The 22,129-nt window shown below is 53.1% G+C and overlaps 1 protein-coding gene across 1 annotated transcript in view; it reads right to left on the minus strand.

Annotated features, from left to right (window-relative positions):
• Window positions 1-1,577: 1,577 nt before the first annotated feature.
• Window positions 1,578-22,129, minus strand: part of Ube2ql1 (ubiquitin conjugating enzyme E2 Q family like 1) — a 40,690-nt gene continuing 20,138 nt past the window's right edge. The window contains exon 2 of the mRNA XM_046430355.2: window positions 1,578-6,596. Coding sequence (XP_046286311.1) covers window positions 6,465-6,596 — 132 coding nt within the window. The 3' untranslated portion in view covers window positions 1,578-6,464. The remainder of the gene's footprint in view (window positions 6,597-22,129) is intronic.

Raw genomic sequence — 22,129 nt, forward strand, 5'->3', positions numbered from 1 at the left:
GATTTCACCTTTGATATTATTTATTAGACAATAAATTCTTATAAAAGTGCTCTGAGATAAGTTAAAAAGTTGGACTTTCAAACTTGCCACATCCTGACCCTGGGGCCTCTGTCCTGGCCAACCACGTCACGGCTGCACCCAATTCCTCCACTGGAAAGCTGAGCAAACACAACTTATCTGAATTCCACTTGGCAAACAGTGTGTGTACATCTACCTCAATACGGCTGTCATTTGCCCCAGCTTAAGTAAAACTAGCTTGCTTCCAGGGACACCTAGCATGTGTTGTGGTGAGGAAACAGAGCGCTTTAAGGCACACACCTCAGGGCAGGTGAGGCAGAGCCCGGAGCAAGCTATGCGTCCGGTTCCACCTGCAGCTGTCCTGCTCCCTCGGACACGCCTTCAGGGTCAGTGTCAGTGTCCGGGGTCCATCCTCTTGAGTTTTCCACTTTTGGCCTTATGACACAGTGACCAGGCCACGACCTGTCAGCTCTTAGGCTCCGGGAGAGTGTGAGCGAGCACACCCTGCCTCCTTCACCCCTGGAGCTCAGAGGTGAGGCCCTGCTGCTGGTGCAACTCCCGTGCTTTTGCCAAAGGAAAGGGTGCAATTCTCCTGGGGAGAAGGGAGCAGCCTGAGAGGAGACCCAACAGTCACTCCAGCCGTCACCTGCCTGCACCAAGTCTATCTCCCGACCCCTTCCAAGGTTGTCCACTGAGGCCCAGTTGCACAGGGGGATTGCTTATTGTTGTGACCCTGATAGTAACTACTTTTCTGGTGTTGTGGTCTTTGATGAACTGAATGTCTGTGTCCCCTTAACATTCAAACACTGCAACCCTGCCTGGCCCTCAGCCCCAGTGATTGTAGTGGGAAGCAGGAGCTTTAAAACACTTTAAAATTTAAGTCTGGGAAGCAGAAATGGGGTGTGTGGACTAAGCCCCTTACCCTTCTCCGCCAAGAGGAGGAGAGTGAATCAAGGCTGTTAGATTCCAAGACTGATGCCCGTTCAATACCGAAATACTGTATTCAGATTTTAAAGGAAAAGTGTGCTCTCCATCCAGAGATTGTCCTGAGTATTGACCAGGTAACTCCTCCAGTAAGCAGTTTAAGATAAAACTGAACCCAGCTTGCACACCAGTGTGGTAAATGAGCTCAAGTGCCTTTTACATAAATTATGCTGAAGAGTTTTGAAAATTGTTACTTTCTGGAATTGTTCCTCCGTACATTTTCCCAAGAAGTATCTGTAATTCGGGAGTATTTTAGGCTAGAGTTTTGGGCTAAGCACAGTATTTCAATTATGTTGAGAAACTTTACTGGGAATCTCTGGCAAACACTTTTACAAACCTTTACAGTGCAGGTGGCAGCAGAAGAGACCTCATCACACGGTTCGGTTGCATTTCATTGATTTTTATGGAGGATCCTGGCGACAAACTTCAAAGTTTTCACTTGGCAAACCACAAGTCAATCAAAGCAGGAACCATCAGAGGGCCCCACATGGCGGAAAGCCACCCACCACAGACTACAGAGACCCAGAGGAGCCCTGACAGCCCCCGGCAGAGACCATGCGAGCACACGACAAGCGTTCCACAGAAAGACATTTATTGGGTTTCAAGGCTTGCTTTCCAAATCGTTTTTCCAATTGGGGCAGTGCCTCTAGATGGTTTGACTCATGCACTCACCATTCTTCTGGAACCAAACTAAGATCGATGCTAAACATTTCCTTCTTATTTTATGGCACATGCATTTTGATTTCCCTCCTTCTGAGGATTACAGGATAGGATACCTCTAGAAAGAGGACACTCGGCAGTCTCACTGTGAATTGCGCCGATGGCCTGAAAGTGGACATGATATTCAGTTAGCATCCTACCATTGTCAAAGTGTCAACAACATTCATGACATAGAATCACATTCGCGGAGAAGGCAAGCGAGAATGAGACCCAGCCCATCGGCGTATGGCAGTTTCTATCTCAGCTCCATTAATGTCATGACCAGTGATGGCCCAAGATCTAGAGGTACAGAATGCCTGTGTGTCGACAAGTGGCATAGTTCAACTCTGCGAGAGAAACAGGGTGAGTCGGCAGCGGGAAACCACACCGCGCTCCGTACGGCCCCCGGGCCCAGGAGGATGGCCTTGCCCCAGACCCTTCCAGCCACTGCTGCTTGTCTAGCTCCGCTACAACCTCGAGAGAGAATCCTGCTTCTATTTGCACCTACGCGCTCTTCAAGTGCTCTGTTTTGATGATGATTATTCGGCCAGCACAGTTTGCTCCCGTTTCTTCTGGAACCAAGCTAAGATCACGTATTGCCTTGCCGAATGTCAACACTCACTGTTGTTTGTCCTTTCCAGTTCACTGGCCATGTTCTCCGGGCCAGATGGGCCCTGGGGATGAGAGACGCTCAACACGTGTGAACTGGAGGCTGCAAAAACTGGAAAAATAAGGCCTACAACTGAGAAGCAGAGCCATGGGCCATTTTAATGTCTTCAACTTGGCGGGGGTCATGCAGGCTGAGCTCAGAGTGCCCCCCTGCAGTTCCCAGGGCCGTTGCAGTCAGGTCCCTGCCTGTGCACCTACTGGCTTTCGGTACAGAATGGATCACCTCAGTGTTCCCCAGACAGTCTGGAATGCCTGTGGCTGTGCTGACCCGAAGGTGGGAGGAAGGTGTGTGCTTGAGTGTGGGCCACAGGAACAGCCTAATGACCTCAGGAGGTGCATCATGAAGGATCAGCCACAGCAAGATGGTGACCTCGCCACTCGCCCCTTCACTATAGAGTGCATGAAGTTTGGCCAAGTGGCCTCCCAGATGCAGTGGCTCTACCTTCCCTGTGGTCAAGACACGGTCTTCTTTCCCCAGAAAGAAAGTTCCATTCAAACCTGCTGTTCAGGGGTCTTGATAAAACGACGACATGCAGTCCCTGCACAGGGAGCCAGTGACCGCCATCTCCGCCCTTCAGGGCTCTAGGGAAACCCCAGCCTGTCCCATTTCTGCAGCCGCCCTCTCCTTCCCTTTGCCCAGCTGTGGCTCACCCCTGACTCCTCCACCACATCTTCCTGCTGAGGAGTCAGGAAGTCTCGGGCCTGTGGTTTCTGCAGGGCAGCTGTGCACGTGTCTCCCTGGCTGCCGTTTCCTGTGTGTCTTGAGACGTGCCTTAACTCCTCTGATTGCCCATCTCTAGGAGGGAAGCGGACTGGGTGGGGAGCCAGTGGCTGAGTGAGAATGTAGAGGTCTGGGGATGAAAAGCAAGAATGTAATTACATGATAATTGCATTTTAACCTCTATAATTATTCACTCTGAGCAGGTCTCCAAGTGTGTTCTAATTAAAGCCTGTTATTGTGATATAAATTTCCTGGTACCGCGAAACTCGGGTGTTAAATTCATACAGCAGTCTTTGGTTTCACGAGCACTTTGCCCCCGTCATTTGAGTGGGTCTAGTGGAGTTTATAGCAGAGAAAGCCAGGTGCAGGTGGGTGATGTGACCCGCCAGAACCTGGGGCAGACTTGGGCTTCAGCCTCTCAATCCCAGGTGTTTTCCCCTGGTCTGTAGGTTTATCTCTCAAAAAATAAAGTTGAATTTTGATAGATGGGATGAACTTGGGAGCTGAAACGGAGGCCTGAAGCCTGGTGTATGTGAGTAATGGATGAGGGAGACTGTGTCCCCTCATGCAGCACTGGGTCATGTAAGGGGTGGGTAACAGGCCCGCTGATAAGTTCCTCAGAGCCTCCCCTCGGCCTTGGAAGGCCTTGGAGAACATGCCCAGGAACCAGGCGGTCACTGTCATGGCCTGGCCCGCGGGGAAAGCTGTGGGAGGGGCAGGGGTTTGGGAGCTGGGGAAGCATCGGAGTTGGTATTTTTCTCTTCCTTTGGATCTGCAGCCTCTGGCTTGATTTGCGTTCCAGCTGATTAATGGAGAATGTGAGATGCGAACATCTCCTTCCAGTGATCACCTTGCCGTCTGTCTGAAGAGGGATCCATTTTTTTGGCGTTGTGGGAACATAACCCCAGGACACAGAGCATAAGTCTCCTCTCCCACTGGGTCCACAGGGGGCATCTCCTGCAGAGGGGAAGAGTGAGGCTCCTGGCCAAGATATGATAGGACCAGAGTGCGGTGGACACAGGGTCCCCTAGTGTCCTGCCATGATGCAGGATGCCAGATAGGGACTCACAGCAATAGGCATGTTTTACGTTGTCACTGCTTTGAAATTTTGGAATTCTTTCTATTTAAATGAAAAATTGCTTTTCTTTCACTGAAGAATTGATTTCTTCTGTAGGTTTCCAGCAAACATAATGGAAAGGCTGAGCAAAATAACCCAAATTCCAGGTGCACTGAACGGCTGAGATTGAGCTGCACGTCTCCCTGCCTCGCTGTGGGCAGTAATGGAGCCCACGGAGGTGGTGGCATGTCCCCTGGCAGCACTTTTCTGTCCTGCTTACCTGGACACAATGGTGAACACATTTTCCAATCAGCTGATTAAAAAATAAATTGATGCAGCCTTGGATAAATATTTTTTTCAAAAACAAAAAAGGAAGTTGCTTTCAATTTCACCTGGAAATTGCTAAACTCAAGTGCTTTCCTGAGCTGAGAAGAGGTCTCTGCCCTAGGTCTTCAATGCCCATGGAGTAATTCCATCCCAACCAACAGTCCCAGGGCCAAAGACCATCAGCCCCTCACTGGTTCCAGCTTGGAGAATTCCACGTTGGGGATCAGAGAGGTCAGGCTGCAAGGCACTGTCATCGAGTTTCCTGACCACGGCCGCTCTCAGGGAACCTGAGCTCGAGGTCAGGCCTTCTCAAGTGGGTCATTGGAGCCTGGCAGCTGCATTTGTGTATTTGGGGCAAATAAGGAAGGGTAAGGAAATAAGAACAACAATAAAGGATAGATTTGGTTGATCCCCAGTCACTCTGCGAGGAGCAGACCTTGTTGTTTGAGGCGAAGCCTCTCTGGTCTCCAAAACCCTGGAACAAAGAGAACAGCAACCGGAGAGTCGAAACTGCCTGAAGAGTTGTTCGCAACCGTCCAGAAGTGGCCTCTTCCTTCACCGCGGGAGGTTTGGGTTTGACCCAGATGTCCCTGGTGCTTTCAGTTTAGATTCTCCTCATCTCCCTGGCTGCCCCATGGGACTGTTTCCACCTGTTAGATTTTTGCAAAGACTGTGGGTTCCTAAGACTGCATTTCCTGGCTGTGAGCTGTTGCTCCTGAAGTACAAGTTTTGGTGTTTGCAGTCTTTGGAATATTAACATTTTATAAAGCAGATGAAATATTTTAAATGGAAGCCTAGCTCACAATGATTGGATTCTTGAGTCAGTGTGTCAGGTATGCATGATTTTATTTAAAATGTGTCCAATCAGATTTTCCACTTGGAATGAACATTTTTACCTCTTTCCGCAAGTTATTATAAACAGTTATTTCCTCATTTCATGGAGTTTCTTAGAAAGTTCTAAGTAACTTAACAGAAGAGAAAAATGGAACGGCGGGAGATTAAATAACAGGAGGTTTACACCACACGAGGTGCCCGCATCTCAACCGTGAGGGACACACAGTGTGACTACTTGGGGAGGAAACAGACCCGGCCATGCAAGTCAGGTGCGATCCCGTGGTCTCCTTTGGCAGCTCCGTCTCCCCGTCACTAGCACGCAGTCCAACGAGTCAGATGATTGCATGAGTGGGAGACTGTCCTTGCTCTGGTGGCAGGAGCACGAACACGCTGCTGCCGCCGGTGGGAGTGTCTCCTCGTCTCTACCAACACCGCTGTCTCTGTCACTGCTCTGAGCCCCAGGGGGTGCACCTGGCATGCGTTTGCAGCGTCCCTGTCTCTCATGGAATGGCACTGGTTTATCTGGAACAGCAGCACACCACACAATCAGCATAGAGAGCACAAGGTAACCAAGTGGGCGGTCTTAATCACTAGAACCCGGCAATGTTAAATTGTTTTCATGAGCCGAAGGTCAGAGCATGGATGAGGTCTAAATGATGTCACAGCAGACCAGAGGCCACAGAAAGAAAGACACGTCTTCAGGTTGTGTTGACCTGCCAGGAAGAGAGACACAGACACAGGGCACAGCAAACAGGGGCCGGCCGGCCGCAGTGCGAGGTGCTCCTAGGAAACAGGAATGCGCCGTTTACATGGGGCTGGAGCTGGCGAGCACCGAGGCTCCCGCCTGCTCGCTGGAACTGCTGTCATGGGAAGAAGCTAAGGGCCAGGTGCCGGGAGGGCGGGGATGGGCAGGCTGGGGAACGTCACCATCTCGACATGTGTTCTAAAGCGCTTAGAGATGATCATTCATTTATCATGGAAACCTAACCCGAGTGGCATCCGCTCCCTTCTCTCTGTGAATGCACTTGTTCATAAATGACTTCAAGCCTCCTTGGCATTCAGGGTGCAGTTCTGGCTGGAGTAGAAAAGGATGGAGGGTGTGCAGTGTGGGGAGGAGAGGTCAGGGAGTCGGTGCGTGTGGACACGGGCGGGCGGTCAGCCGTCAGACACGGGCGGGGTGACCCAGCCGTATTTTTCGTGAGTCTTCACCAAGCTCTTAAAGGTGGCTTCGGCCTCCTTGCGACTGAAGGACTTTTTTGACTTGCCGGCTTTCCTGCAGATCCGTCCCTGCGTGAGATGAGAAGAGAGAGCAGGTTAGAACTTCAGCTGTCCTTCTGTCTGCCATCAGCTCTGCCTAAAACGCGGGAGGTCGCGGGACTTTCTGAATCAAGGTGACCTCGTGGCCATCGGCACGGGTGGGGCCTCTCGGCCGGGCAGACACGGAGCCAGGGCTGGCAAACCTGTCTTCACAGCCCACAGCCTTGGCCTCCTGAGTGTGCTCGCTCCATGAGGCAGGAAGCCGGCCTCTGCCCTCATCTCCAAGATGGCTGGCAGGACCAGCTGTGTGGGGCGAGCGTCCACTGGGAACCCAACAGTCCCCCTCTAAGGCGAATGAGCGGAAGGCTATGAATTCTGACCTCTGATTCCTCTTTGATAGCGGTGGGGGTAGTCAACTCCTGTCACTCATGCTGTGTGTATTACACAGCTGGGAGGTAGGTGAGGGGCAGGGGACAGGTCACCTCCCTGGCAGTGACCAGTGAGTGCTGGTCTGAGGACGAGAAGCTGGCTCTGCAGTGGGTGAGGGTCTGGACCTTCCCAAGGTGGCACAGAAGGCTCTAGACTGTAAGAGAGGGAGCTGGGACAGAGTCTTGGAGAGTCCCCAGGGCACAGAGCACAGCGAAGGCAAGAACACACAGAAGACAACCAGCAGCCAGGGCAGTGCCTAGACGGACCTGCTGGGGCCCCTCGTATTCCAGCCTCAGTTATTCCTGAAACAGCCTCTTGATGGAGAATCACCTGAATCGCCCCCTCGGCCTCGTGGGTTCCTCTGTCCCCCTGAGCCTGGAGTAGGCTTAGGCTTTCCTGGGGATCCGCTCCTTTCCCTGAGTGACTCATGCAAGCGTTTCACACACGGGGCAGAAACATCTCGAAAGATCTGGCTGCATTTCAACAACTAACAAGTGCCTTCTGATGATTACTGACTACCTCCTGCTGTTTATGGAGCTTTACTAAAGGCAGAGCTCTCTGAACGGGCCCACTGTGTTCCCCGTCGTAATGCTGTTTGCAGCAGCACAGCTGGCTCGCTGTGGTGCCTTGAGCGGAACCAGGCCTCAGCACCCCCACCTCCTACACTATACTGCAGCCTGCCGCCCTGGACGGCCGCTGTGGGCCGAACCGCCCGGTCCCTGTGGCCGGAGGCAGGAGTGTCTCCCAACCTTAGCTCTCTGACAGTCCACAGTGGGAGGAGCTGGGCTAACCCCCGAATCCTCTGGCAAATGGTGCCCACACCTGAGGCCCGGGGGACAGAAGGCTGTCGTGCACGTCTGACTTAGGGCTGGGGCTCATTTCGTCAGTGGGCACACAGCGCGATCCCTGGCTGGGGGGCGGAAGTCCAGGTGGGCTGCGCTGCCCTGGTTGGGCAGCCCTCTCACTCTGTCCATCTGCCACCGGGAAGGGACACCTTTGGAAAGGGCGGCTGAGTTCCCATCAGCTGCACTGTAGAAAGGAGCAGGGAGAGGAGCGGACAGGTGGTCACTGGCTACTGACTGTTGGAAGGGCCCCCGTCCCCCCAGTACGACTCCTGGTTTTGATTTCCTCACTCTGTCCCTTGCTGTCTGCTGCATCATAAGTGACAGAGGGGACTACTGAGAGCTATCACGTTCATAACCGTCACCTCCACATGCTGAGATGGGCCCCAGCTTGTTTCATTAAACACACGAGGCACATCTTTCTAGGGACATTGGTGACAATTCACGCGTCCCACGAGAGCTGGTAGCAAGGGCTGGAGTTTTGGGGTGAAGTGCGTGTTTTCAGCGCCTCTTTCTTCTCTCCAGCGCTGAGGTGTGTGGTGTGACTTGGGGGTTGTGAGCAGAAGACACCTGGACAAGCTGGTCTGTGTGGCCAGAGGCAGGAGTGTTCCCTAAAAAGCAGAGTGACCTCGGGGTTCTCTGTCACGTTTGGCAGCAACGTCCACCTTGCCTGTCCTTTGTGAAAGTCCCAGCTCTTACAAGAAGCAGCAGAGAAACCCCCAAAGGAATAGGCCAGCTCGGTCGCCTTTTCTTCTCAGGGAATCATGAACAGAAAGCCCAGGGCTCGGTCAGTTCCGCACGGGAGACAGCCGCTGTCCTGGGCCAGGGGGTTGGGCGCCTCCCTCCTCTAAGCCATCCCTGGGGAACCCCCAGCTCCAAGTGCTCCCCACACTCCCAGTTCACAGACCCCTCTTCACCGACATCCATCTGACCTCTCTGGAGGGGCCATTCCAACATGGCACACCATGTCCCCACTCTGTAGGGTGGCTGAGCTGTTCCTGTTGAGATGTTCCTCATGCTGCTGCTGGCATTCGGGGACTCTCCTTGCTTTACACTGGCCTCCTGAAACTTGGTCTTTTGGGGATTAAAGTGTGGTCAGTACCCGCTGCAGCATCACCGTGCCCAGGAGAGAGTGGACTTGCAGACCCAGCACGCTGTAGTCTCCTCTCCCACCTTGGGTCTCTTTGAGCTGAGGTCAGGGACCAGCCCGGGACACTTCCCTGCGGGAGCTCCTGCCCTCCCTCCGCCCACCCGCTGTGCTCAATGCTGACAGGAAATTCCTGCCCGGCAGCGGCTGGCCACCACCCAGAGTGGGAAGGGTGCTCTCCAAGCCCTCTCAGGAGCCCTCTCAGCGTGGGACTGTGCCACCGCAGCCTCAGACGTCCTGTCCCGTGCAGAGGCCTCCCGGCTGCATCTGTCCGAGGGACCGTCGGGGATGCTGTGCCCTGAGCTCTCGTTTTCTCCCTTTGGGGGTCAGCCGCTTTATTCAGTACGCAGACATTTCCTTCAGCTAATGAGTCTCCGTCCCGGGCTGGTCCACCCATTCCATGCTGGGTGCTGCGAGGCAAAACCAGGCGGCCTTGGGGGCCACGCGGGGACAGGCGGATGGATGTACCATAGCCGCTAGGGCTGACCTCTGGGCTGGGAGACTTTGTGGTGGGTGGTTCTGGGCAGGGCGCCGGGGACCCATGCCTGGTCTCGCTGGCCAGATGCCAGGGCACCCCTGAGCCGTGACAGTGAACTTGTCTTAACCGTGTCACGTGCTCCCACAGGAGGGAGCCCCTGGCACGCGGGGCAAAGATGCCGACGAGCCCAGTCCTCAGCCCTCTAGCAGGTGACTGCTGCCCCCCTCAGAAGGGGGCTGGTGGCTGGCACTGCAGGGCTTTCCAGAGAAAGGGTTCTGGTCCTCATGGAACTCAGAGCCCCAGGGTACGAGGGGTTCTAGCTTAGGGCAAAGAGGAGAGGGGGGAGGAGGGCAGCAAGAGGGTCCTGGGGGTCTGTCTGTCAAGGAAGATTTCTGTTTGATGGCACTTAAGCTGAGCCTTGAAATCAACTTCAGTACAGGCTCAAATCGCCTGCTACATTCTGGGGACAATGAGCACATGCCCAGTGGGTTTGGGAATGGAATGTTTAGGCTGTGCGTGGGTGCTAGTTGGGGGAGGAGTGGCAGAATTCAACAGGCCTGGCTTCAAATCTCTTTCTGACTGTGTGACCTCAGGTAACTTACTTAACCTCTCTGAATCTCAATTTCCTCATCTGTAAATTAAGTATATTAATAGTATTATACAACACTGGAGTTTTATAAGGATTTAACATGTTAAAACATGTAAGATGCTTGGCCTGATGCCAGGATTAGGGTTAAAAACAATATATGAGGCTTTTTATTTTTTAAACTATCATGGAGGGTTGCATCTTTTCATTAAATCTACTTTTATTCTGCCTTCTTGAAAAAGCAAAACATTTCTGTCTTTTAATGTGGATATTGTGATTCTATATATTTGGTCCCCAAAATGTCTTCAGGCAAATCCAACCTAGTGTGTTTACATGTTTAATCTCAGCCTTTTAAATCATGTCCATTCCCAGTGGTCCATATTCATGTATCCAAACCTATATTCTCACTTGATTAGATTTTTCTTTTATTTTCCTTGCAAACATACCCTCTTGGTATTTCTGTGTTTCACCTGTCTGTGAATTACTGGGGTAGGCTCCCTAGAAATAGTCGAAACTTCCAGACTCCTGTGTAAAGCTTTGAGGTCCCCGGGTGCGGTTCCTGAGCCTGGATGGCGGAGCCGCGGCTGGTGGTGAAGCCTTGGTAGTTCAGTCCCGGAGATGGGCGGTGCTCGTTACAGACTCGCCGGTCCCGCGGGACCTGGGGAGCAACCTGGAGCTCCTGGGCTTGAAGACGGCAGCGCACAGTGGTGCTGCAAGGAGGTGCCTTTGGAAGACACTGGGATCCCTTTAAGGGTGTCCGTAAAAGCCCGTGTGTGGACATAGAGGTGACATTCAGACAGCAAGGACGGAAGAAAGTGTGTCTGCAGTGCACTGACCAGGGACCAGAGCCCAGCAGGGGCCTGGAGGCCGCCTCTTGCTGAGTAGAGGGAGCCCCGGGTGCATGTGCCAGGTGGAGGGCGGCAGCCTCCACCTTCAGGCTGGGGGGGCTTGGTGCCTGTCATCGGGACTCTGCCCAGCAGCAGCCCACCCCGAGGAAAGGAGCAGGGTCTCGAGGATGGGGCCCATGGGCTGCCTGGAACAGCACGGCTTCTGTCCACAGTCCAACTCCCAGAGGTCGCAGAGCCCATCGCCTCCGCCGGGTGTCGCTGACCCAGGCTGAGCACATTCCGGTAGGTAAGTTGCCATGGGCAGCTTTGCACACGGCCCAGGGCAGCAAAATTCCAGCCCAGCCTCAGGGCTTGCTGGGAATCCGAGCTTCCATTAGGTGACTTACAACAGGCTACGGCAGAGCTGGGGTTCCCACCTGGGTCCTGGGGCCAAAGTCCGGGTCACCCACAAGACCTCGTCAGAACCAAAAGAGAGAGTCACAGCTGGGTCTGTGGAGCCTGGGGGGACGCACCGGCCTGTGGGCCACCTCCGGGAAGGCCAGCCTTCCTGCTCTCACCCCTCCCCACGGGTTCCTCGGCTGGTGCCTGGCGGAAGCCCCCACCCAGCACAACTCTTGTTTCTTTCATTATTTAGGCGTCCATGTCCCCCACCAACACAATCCTCCAAAAGTTTCAGATTTCAAGGCGTTTCTCAATTTCAGATTTTTGAGTTTGAAATATTCAACCTGTAAAATCTATGCAAATATTCCAACGTTCAAAAATTTCTGTGATTTGCGGCACTTCTGGTCCCAAGCGTCTTGGATCTCAACCTGCATCTTTTTGGAGGACACAGCTCTCCCCACGACAGGAGGGAGGCTCCCTAGAGAGCTCTGTTCCCCGTCCTGAGGGGTTCAGACCTATCCTGTGGGTGAAAGGGCTCCGGGTCAGGTTTCTTTGGGGATGAGTCATTTGGGAGGTGTTATGGCCAGACGGGTTTGGTGGCTTGTCCAGTTAGGTTATTGTCATGGTCCAGAGAAGGTGGCTGAGGGCCTGGGAGAGGTGGGTGAAGAGAGTCCAACAGAGGCCAAGTAGAACCACGACCCAGCTGTTTCAGGACATCTTCAGGGCAAAGTTAGAAAATAATGTCCAGATGCAAAGCTGCTCCTCTAAAGAGGAAAAGTCCCTTGGGAGAACATTCTAGAACTTTTCATTAAGATCTTAACCACAGATTGTACATTATAATCTCTAAAATATTTTCCTAATTAGTAGCCAACCCATGTATTGTTTCTTAAATTTGTAAAATCTCAGGATGACAAAACCAGCATCGAAGTTTGGGCCAGCAAACCAGTTTTGTCTAAATTTTGATAATGCTCATTAAAAAAAAAAAAGTAAAGCCACTTCCCTCAATACTATGACAACAAGTCCTCAAGCCCTGGCAGCACTGAAGGCACGGTTCCCAGATGCTCACAAAACATGAGCGTCTCCCCCTACGCCTGAAAGAAAGTGCTAGCAATTGTCAAATCTGCTTTGAAACAGATGGCATTTCTTGGAGGAAGCCAGCAGAAAAAGGAACTTTTTTCTAAAAATATAAATGACAGCAAATGATTATTTAAAAATTTTGTTTTTGGAGGTTCCATCAATTCTTACAATTTTGCTTAAGCGGCTGGACCCCAGGGGGTTTCTTTAGAATGCACCTCAGTGGGTGGAGTGACAGCAAGGGACCACTAAAGGCCAATGTGGTGCGCAGCATGCCAGGCGGGGTTCTCAGGATGGGATGAGCCCTCCCCCGCAGCTCACCAGGGCAACCCTGGGCCATCACCAGCCCTAGATGACAGCAGAGGAAACGGGGACACGGACGTGGATTAGATGGCTGAAGTCACACTGCTAGCAATGGCTGAGAGCGGGGTCAGCGCCGGAGTGTCTGGCTTTGGAGGCCATCTGAGCCCAAGGTCAGGCCAGCCCTCAGAAGCAGGAGAAGTGTCGCTGATGGAAGAGAAAGTGACCAGACGGTGACGCTCCACACCCTGCAGCTGCCAGGCTTCTGCCCTGCGCGCAGCACTCTCCCCCACCAGGGAATTCCTTCCGTCCCTCTGTCCCCTCTTTCCAACTTGTGACTCCCACGTGCACCCTGTGATTTACCACAGCTTGCGTACGCCTTGAGCCTGTCAGGACACTGACTCTGCCTTTGTCTCGCAGCCTCTGGGCCCCGCCATGGAGCCTGGACCCCCACACGCCCGGACTGATTCTCAGGGCCTGGCAGGCGCACCCTCCCGGGAAGGCTCTGTCCGCTCAGGTCCCCAGGCTGAGATAATGGGCAATCTGTGTCTTTCATTTTCCAAGGCACAGAATGCAAAAGGAAGATGCCCAGCCAAGGACACTGTGTTCCGTTTTCAAGGCTAAAACATCTATTTAGTACAAAACTGCCCCTCCTCCTGTGCTTTCTCCTTCAGAGACAATTCTACCTGATCATGGAGGGTTCTAGAAATGTTCCCTGAGCACACCCCCACTGTCACGGGCGACTTGTGGGAGGACGCAGACAGGCACCTCTGCATTTCCTTGAACGCTGTGCTCCTGCACACGTTAGTGCCATTAGCCTGCAAGCCCACTCTCCCGGTGTCACCCTGACCCAAGGTGGCGCTGCCCAATCCCACACTCTGTTTGCAAGGAAAGAGGCATTTTCCTGGCTAGCCTGACCTCTTGGCTCAGAATCTGGGCCAACTCTCTCTGTACGCTTGGTCTTCCTCCGGGCACCAGGCTTTTCTTTCCTATTGGATCAGATTTTGAAAGGGAAGAAACCCAGGCTTCCCCACGGAGACTCCCCCACGGCGCTCACCCGCTTTTGCCCCTGCCTCGTTCTTGGTGCTCCCTTCTCACTGTGCCCTCCTGTTCCAGAGAGTGTGACTCTGCTCCGTCCAAACTGTGGCCACCTGTGGCTGCAAGCCCATGACACCAGGGCTGCCTCCTACTGTCCATGTCACCTTGACTTAGGGATGGGAACCGGGGTCCACTCCATGCTTTCCTGGAGCTGCATGTCAAAAGGTAGCAGGGTGCGCCAAGGCAGGCAGCTTTGTGGGAGAAGCCAGGCCTTGCTCCCGACCAGGGGGACATGCGTCCGAGAAACAGGGAAGCACAGCCCTGCAGAAGGTGGTCAGGGAGACGAGATGCTCTGAAAGTGAGCCCCTCTCCACGTTCCAGACAGACAGCATCTTGGCCGACAGGGACCACTCTTCCCCATGTATGGGACACACTCCACCTGCAGCCCTGAGCTCCTCTGCCGTGTGCTGTTGATTGGATGGCTGTCCATCATCAGGCAATCAGATACCTCCTTATTTCACGACTCCCATTGTTCAGTTCCCTTAATGCAGGTAACAGTTATGACAATGTCTTTGAAGGGAAACACCCCCCACAATGAAGGAGCCAAGAAAGCACCAGGTAACATGACAGGAGAGGGTGCTGGGTAATTAATCTGTCAGACGGAGGGCAGCCACACCGAGCTCTCTACCCTTGCTAGCTGGAGTTCCTGAGTTTGACAAGAAAACCCCGAATGTGGTTCTTCTAGAGAAATCGCATGGAGAGAGACGCAAGCCTTTCGCAGACAACCAGGGTGACATATGCATGGAACACTCACTCTGGACACGGTTCCCGGCTGCAAGGAGCAGGTCTGCCTATGCACTTGGGGTGACATTTCACGGCTTCATTTCATTACATTTCATTACATTTCATTGTAATGACAGAGAAAAGTTCACGTGGCATCTTGCAGCACAGGAGTTGACACGTGCAAAAAGAACTTCTGCAGCATTAAACAAATAAGGCTGATGAGATTCTGGAATCGGTGGAGGTTTGGGGATGTGTTTTTGGGAGAAATTGAAGAGTGAAAATGTTATGAATTGGGCACAAACTACATAAAATACATATTATTTTTCATAACAGTCTGTTTTGCTGTCAAAACACGGCAACAAGACTCTGTGTGGATTATTTACTTCACCTACTTTACTACTCTACTGTTTTTTTCAAGAGGAGCAGAGCCTTAAAGATGTGAAATTTCACTTCTTCCCACGACTTGCTCAACAGCAGCTCCCTGGCTCTAACGGGAGGGCTTCTGGGGACAGAGCAGGGTGACTTGAGTTTGGTTTTCTCTCTCCAGACATCTGGTACCAATGGAACTCCTGCTGTGGGGAGTGAAGGAAGCCTCCTAGAATAGCCCGGGATAGCTGCTGTTTCCACAGAGTCACGAGTCTGTCAGAGGTCCGCTCCGTCTTTGATCCATCACACCATGTTTGGAACACTGGGCATTCCCAGCTTCAGCCTCTGCCACTCACATGAAGAACCAGTTTTACTCACCCTGACAGACACTTGCACCAGGCAGCCACTGCCCTCTTCAGTGGACACAGCTAAAGTCCAGCTCACACACTTTCTGCCCCAAACACTTCTTTTCTATCTCCCCTACTGTGAACAAAGCCAAACCAGCTTCCAGCCAACCATTTCTCCAAAGCCTGTGATGCCATCAGGAGCCTGCTGGGGGCTCCAGGTGATGCCATCAAGAGCCTGCTGGGGGGTCTCCAGGTGCTGCCATCAGGAGCCTGCTGGGGGCTCCAGGTGATGCCATCAAGAGCCTGCTGGGGGGTCTCCAGGTGCTGCCATCAGGAGCCTGCTGGGGGGCTCCAGGTGATGCCATCAGGAGCCTGCTGGGGGGCTCCAGGTGATGCCATCAAAAGCCTGCTGGGGGATGCTCCAGGGTGTTGGGTTTGGAGGGGTACGGTTAGCAGGAACTCCACCCACAGCTGTCCTGGTGGGGGACACCGGGTGGATTTCAGTCTCCCCTCAGCCCACAGAGCAGCAGCAAGTCTGCAGGGGCTGACTTCAGCGTGAAGGACTGAGCCTCAAGCCACTTGCTGAGAACCTGCTGTGATGGAAAACACTGTAGGTCCAAGATGGTGGCCCCGACTTCATCACACAGAGAGGAGGCCATGGCTAGGGCTAGGCTTGGTCTGTGAGGCCCTGTGGGCTGGGTGGGCAGGGGGAGTGGAAAGGAGCAGGTGAACGGGGGTGGTAGGCAAGTAGAGGTGGACAGGTGGAGGTGGGCAGGTGGAGGTGGACAGGTGGAGGTGGGCAGGGGGAGGTGGGCAGGTGGAGATAGGTAGAGGTAGACAGGTGGAGGTGGGCAGGTGGAGGTGGACAGGGGGTGGTAGGCAGGTAGAGGTAGACAGGTGGAAGTGGGCAGGTGGAGGTGGGCAGGGGGAGGTGGGCAGGTGGAGATAGGTAGAGGTAGACAGGTGGAGGTGGGCAGGTGGAGATAGGTAGAGGTAGACAGGTGGAGGTGGGCAGGTGGAGGTGGACAGGGGGTGGTAGGCAGGTAGAGGTAGACAGGTGGAAGTGGGCAGGTGGAGGTGGACAGGAGGAGGTGGGCAGGTGGAGATAGGTAGAGGTAGACAGGTGGAGGTGGGCAGGTGAAGGTGGACAGGGGGAGGTGGGCAGGTGGAGGTGGACAGGGGGTGGTAGGCAGGTAGAGGTAGACAGGTGGAAGTGGGCAGGTGGAGGTGGACAGGGGGAGGTGGGCAGGTGGAGGTGGACAGGGGGAGGTGGGCAGGTGGAGGTGGACAGGGGGTGGTAGGCAGGTAGAGGTAGACAGGTGGAAGTGGGCAGGTGGAGGTGGACAGGGGGAGGTGGGCAGATGGAGATATGTAGAGGTAGACAGGTGGAGGTGGGCAGGTGGAGGTGGACAGGGGGAGGTGGACGGGGGAGGTGGGCAGGTGGATGAAAGTAGGTGGAGGTGGACAGGGGGAGGTGGGTAAGGGGAGGTGGACAGGTGCTCATCTGTCTGAGGTAGCACTGTGGCCATCACTTCCCTCCTCTGGCGGGGAGGACTGTAAGTGGCTCAGTTTGGAGGGTCCACCCTCCTGCTCCTGGTCTCTCTAGAGTGGCCTAGCCCCCAAGGACATGGGGACCCTCATGTGACCAAGGGCCTTCAGCATCAATGTTGGCCACCGGTCCCAGGGTCCAGGTAGAGGCCACCCCAGGATGGCTGAGGTGGAGGTGGGAATTCGTGAGTCCCTGGAGTTGGGGTTGCTGGTTTAAGCAGAAGGGACACTTCCACCTCTCTACACCGAGGGGGCCGCTCCTGCCCTTGCAAGCGGCAAACCCTGTGATGGCAGTAGTTCCCAGTGCCGACACTGATGGTGCACCTCTATGCCTCCCAACTACCTTCTCCTGCTGGAGAAACGGATCACTGAGCAGGGGGCAGTGCTGATGGACAGGCTGATGGCATCTGGTGCAGCGACGGGGACCCAGTGCTGCCACAGGCACCTGCTGCTCTCCAGCACTTTCACCAACGTTACCCCGTAAGTCTGGGAGTTTTGTCTGCTGGGGAACGCTGCACGTGGCCCCTGCACCCCTGGACCATTGTCCATCAACAGTTCCTAAGGAGCACCTCCCCCTCACAGCTCCTGTCTGAGGCAGCAGGGACACAGCAACCCCGGGAGCTGAGTGAGGGCACACCCCGAATTCAGTCCAGGGCAGGATGTTTTTCACCCTGTGGGAAAATTAAACCTTTAAATGCTGAAAAACTTTTAATAACCCAATACCCACTAAACACCAGAACGGTGCTCAGTGCATTTGCCCTGAGAACACCCTTCTGATTGTTTCGTACAGTGGCTGCTAATGAGGTGCTAATGAGGTGCCAGGGCTGTGGGTGCAGAAGGAAGCATCAACTCAGCGTAAAAATAATGACTCCCTCAGCACACGATTGGCTCCACGCCACCAGCAGGAAGAGGAGTCTGGAGCCAGGACCCCTGAGACTCCAGGTATTCATCCTGAAACCAGGCCGGCACTCATCTTCTCGATTTCCAGAACCCTGGGGTGCTCTGAGCCGTTTGGGGGGTGTGACATGTGGCAATCCTTCTCCACTTTACAGCACAAGTGCATTTCCTAAATCCTACTTCTCCAGGGATTACAGTGAAATCAGCAGCCATAGCAGGGGCCCAGCTCTGGAAAGCAGGGCCATCTCTGGGCTGGGAGTGTCCTTGGCTCCTAGTGGCCCTCCAGCTCTCTCCACACCTGCTGCCCAGCCCCCAGCAGGCCAGATTCCGTTTCTGCCACAGCACCAGCCAGGGCCTTCCTTCCATGACTGGGAGACCTTCTTCCTGCCCTGGCCACCTCTGGCTGCCACTCCCTTCACCCCTTCCCCACGCTCCGGCTCTGCTCACACTGGTTTCTGGTTAAATCAGAGCTCTGAGCGCACGAGATCCACGCTGCATGGAACTATGAGCGTGTGAATAGGAAAAACTTCGACCCATTTCAAGGCTTTGAGACGCCACCTCACCCTTGAAAACAGGCTGCTGCTCTGCACAACTTGGTTCCGGTGTACCTGGGCCCAGGTCTTCTATGTTTGCAAGGAAACTGGGCAGAGACACAGCAGGAATGAGCTTGGTCAGTGTTGCCAAAACAAGTTGGGGACCTTTGTGCTCTATTACCATAAAATAGTTTCAAGATTGTAATCAAGCAAGGAAGCTGATTCTAAATTCACATTTCTAGACTCTGGTTGAAACGCTTAGAAAAGTAAGGGACTGATTTTGTTTGACCTAATAAAATTAGAAAGAGATTTCCTATAAGCAACTGGGATGGCTATTATTACTTTTAGGTCATTACTTTGGGAGATGTTCTGATTTTAATTCTTTAATGTGTATGAAGGCGTACTGCCACATAGTCTCTGCGTTTTGAGTTAAGGAAGAATTATAACAAGTAGAGAAAAGAATCCAATCATTGATTTTTACAAGCATCCCTGGAAACCTTCCGGCACTGTGTATGTCATAGGCCCATACATGTGGAAGAGTGTCAGCCCCATTCTGAGGACTTTCCATGTCCAAGGAGGCGTGACAAGGAGACAGAAGCAGAGGCTGAGGTCACACAAGGTCATGCAGCTGATGCCTATGGGATCCGGGACCTGAATTCACAGTGCTGGGCTCCAGGGTCCCCCCCTGTTGCGGTTATGATAACTGCTTCTTATCATGTGTTACAAGGAGATCTCAAGACTATGTCACTCCTTACTTGGGTGGGCAGGGATTCATTGTGAACGTCACACAACCACACCCCCAGCAACCACTGGGTGCTCCAGCAGAGGATGATAAATCTTGAAGAATCATCACCCTTTGATCTGAAGGCCCTTATGCCCCAGCTAGAATTCTGTTATAATTCTAGTCCTCAACCAGGATGCGGGCCCACTGGTAATTATGCAGATGATCAAGTAGATAATTCCGGGCAAATAACTTTCATGGTAGTAGAGGTAGTAAGTGGCCAAATTCCTCCACAACCTAAGCCTGGTGCTCGAATCAGAGTAGTCACAGGATATAGCAGCACTTGGTTGGGATTTTTTAACAGCTGTCCGCCAGGACTACCCAACCTTATCGGACCACAGAGTACCTGGCTCGCACCACACCACGCGGAACTTGTGGTAGTCATTAACAACCTGAGAACATGAGCTCATGCGCCATAGGTAACAGGAAGTCACAGATAATGGCAGTGACAGCCTCAGACTGTACGTAAAATATCACGTGCATGGGCCAAGGTCACATCAACCCTACAGTCTCAAAACTCCAGTTAGCATTCCACTTCCGATTACAGTGACCCAACTAATGTTTTTAACAAGGTAAACGTGTTGAAACAACTGGAGTTTAGAAGTAAAATCTTTCAATTTGGCTCCAAGTACTGACGCAACATGTTGTTACGATTGCAGCTAACAATTTTGTGGCAGCCTCATTGTGGACACAGAATGTCCACTTATGAGATGTCAAAAGGTGTTGAACAACTCATCAAAACCGCCTTTGTGAAAGAAGGGAGGAATAATCCCAAGTGTCTTCTGTCCATGGATGTAAGAAATTAACATCCTTGATTTTGTTATTTTGATATTTACATTGGTTTGCAGTAAGATTAAAAGACGTCAAAAATCTAGCTTATTCTGTCTTCATATTTAAAACTGCAAAACAGTCAGTTTTGCTCTGCCTTTGTTTGCCTGCCTCTGGCATTACTGAGTGTTTTTCTGAGGCACTGAGATGCAACATTACGTTAACTTTGTTATTTTCAGATGAGAGAATTACCCACACAGAGAATCACAAAGACTCAGCTATTTTGGGGGCCTTGACTTGATAGAGAGCATTTGTGTTCCACAACCTGCCATGTGTTTCTTACATTTCTGCCTCTCTTGCAATCAGACTGTGTCTACATGGCCAGTTCTGGCCAGTGACTGCAAGCAGAAGCATCGTGAGTGAAGGCAGGTATCGCCCACTGAGCTTCCCGCTCTGAGCCCTGCAGCTGGGAACTTGGAGGCCCTGTGCTCCAGAGGGGGGCTCCACAAGGCAGAAGGACATACCCCAAGTCAGACTCTGCACTGAAATGCCCAGTCTCTGCGCTGAGCCTGTGATCTAGGACCCATAGAAATTTGAGTTTCTGCTCTCAATAAAATTCCCAACATAACAGTTGAAATCTTTCCATGATTGACAAAAAGCTAAGACAATTTTGAAAAAGCAGAGCCGAGAGGAGGGTCCGGGTCTGTGTGGTGTTTGGCCATGGGGCATATGCTAAGACCGGAGGAGGCTTGGACAGGAGCAGGAGAGGTGACGAGCAGATGAGAGTCACGACGTGGATCAGGAAGGGTGAATAAGGCACTCACAGCAGCGGGAGGGGCTGAGCGGCCCAGTGGGCAGGTCAGGATGGCTGCACACAGGGTGGAGGGGTGAGCTGCTCTTAACCAACAGCGCACAGAGAAGTGCCCCTGAGGAGGGACCTGAGATGCCACAGGCACAGTTCTGAAGCCAGCGGCAGAACACAGAGGGCCCATCTGCTGACAGTGGGGAGGAACGGCCACACACGGCCTTTCCCATGAAAAGACAGACGATGCAACCACTTCCACTCCTTAGGGAGTTTTTTTTTTTTCCTAAAAGATAAGAGAGAAAATATTGGAAGAAGATATTGGCAGCATCTAAAACCCACACGAGGAAGTGAGATGTGGAAAACAGAAAGAATTCCTGAAAACCGAGAAGGAAAGGCTGGGAAACCAGGAAACTCAACATTGAGATGAGAACAAGTCCAAATGGCTGCCAAGGGCCCAGAGGGACATCCAAATGGACACACATAGGACACCACTGAGCACCTCCAAGGGCAGCGCCTGGGGAGGAGGATCTGGCCGCCTGTTGGCAAGGAGGTGTGGGACTGACCACTCTGGAGGGTCTCTGGCCACACCTAGAGGAAATCAGCAGAGCCCACGGGCCCAGGAGCTCCCGGCTGCACGTCTGCCCCCAGAAGCCGGCAAGTGAGCTCTGCAGAAAACCTGTTGTGATGACCAAAGGACGGAGGGGGCTGGGCTCCTCCCCAGGGCAGTGGAGGGGCAAACTGAGCCTTCACACAGCGGAATCACATGCAGGCATGAGGAGCCGCCAGCCAGGTGGCCGCTTGCAGGACGTGATGTGCAGGAGACATCTAAGAGGGAGGCCCAGGACACAGCGTGGTCCCTGCTCCCTGAACGTGCACACGCAGGACAGCACTTCACCTTCCACGGGGCCCCAGTGCACTGGAGAAGGTCTGTCCCAAACTCTGAGGTCCCTGGGCAAGGAGGGCCCTGTGTGAATGCAGGGCTTCCCCTCTCTGTACCCAAGTAAAAAGTAAGTTACAAGAAAAGGGAGGTTAAAATTAATACACAGGCAAAAACTTATAACACATAATGAAAATGTGATCCTTTTCCTGTCAATAATAACACGTTAGAAAGGATGATGCAAACAAGGTCTCACTCACAGATCAAGAAACACTCTGTGATCCTGTGTGGAGACCCTCCAAGGTGTCCTCAAGGACACTTGATTTGTTGTTCACACCCTGTTTGTCCCCTTTCCTGAGGGGTCAGGACCTGTGATTTGCTTCTGTGGAGCAGAAGGTGGCTGGAATGCTGGGAGGTTCTGTCTGAGATGAAGCCAGAGAAAGACTACAGCCCTATCCTGGGTGCTCTTGTCACCTCACTATTCCCTCTGGAAAGCCACCACCATGTCTCCACCACCACGAAGACGCCCACCTGCCAGGGACTGTGGGAGCCACCCACGAAGGCACTGCCCACTACCCCTGAGTCGTCTCGGAAGCTTGGCTCTCGGAAGCTTGGCTCAGCCAAACCTTCCGAGGTGACAGCGGTGCTCGCCCACGGTTCTGCTCAGCTTCACGACGCACCAGAGCCGAGGCGCCCAGCCAGGCGGTCACGGCAGCTGCGAGATGGAAGATGTGT

This window comes from Marmota monax, unplaced genomic scaffold (assembly GCF_021218885.2).
Source record: "Marmota monax isolate L192 unplaced genomic scaffold, Marmota_monax_Labrador192_F-V1.1 WCK01_AAM20220418_F8-fsc00082, whole genome shotgun sequence".
Classification (NCBI taxonomy): domain Eukaryota; kingdom Metazoa; phylum Chordata; class Mammalia; order Rodentia; family Sciuridae; genus Marmota; species Marmota monax.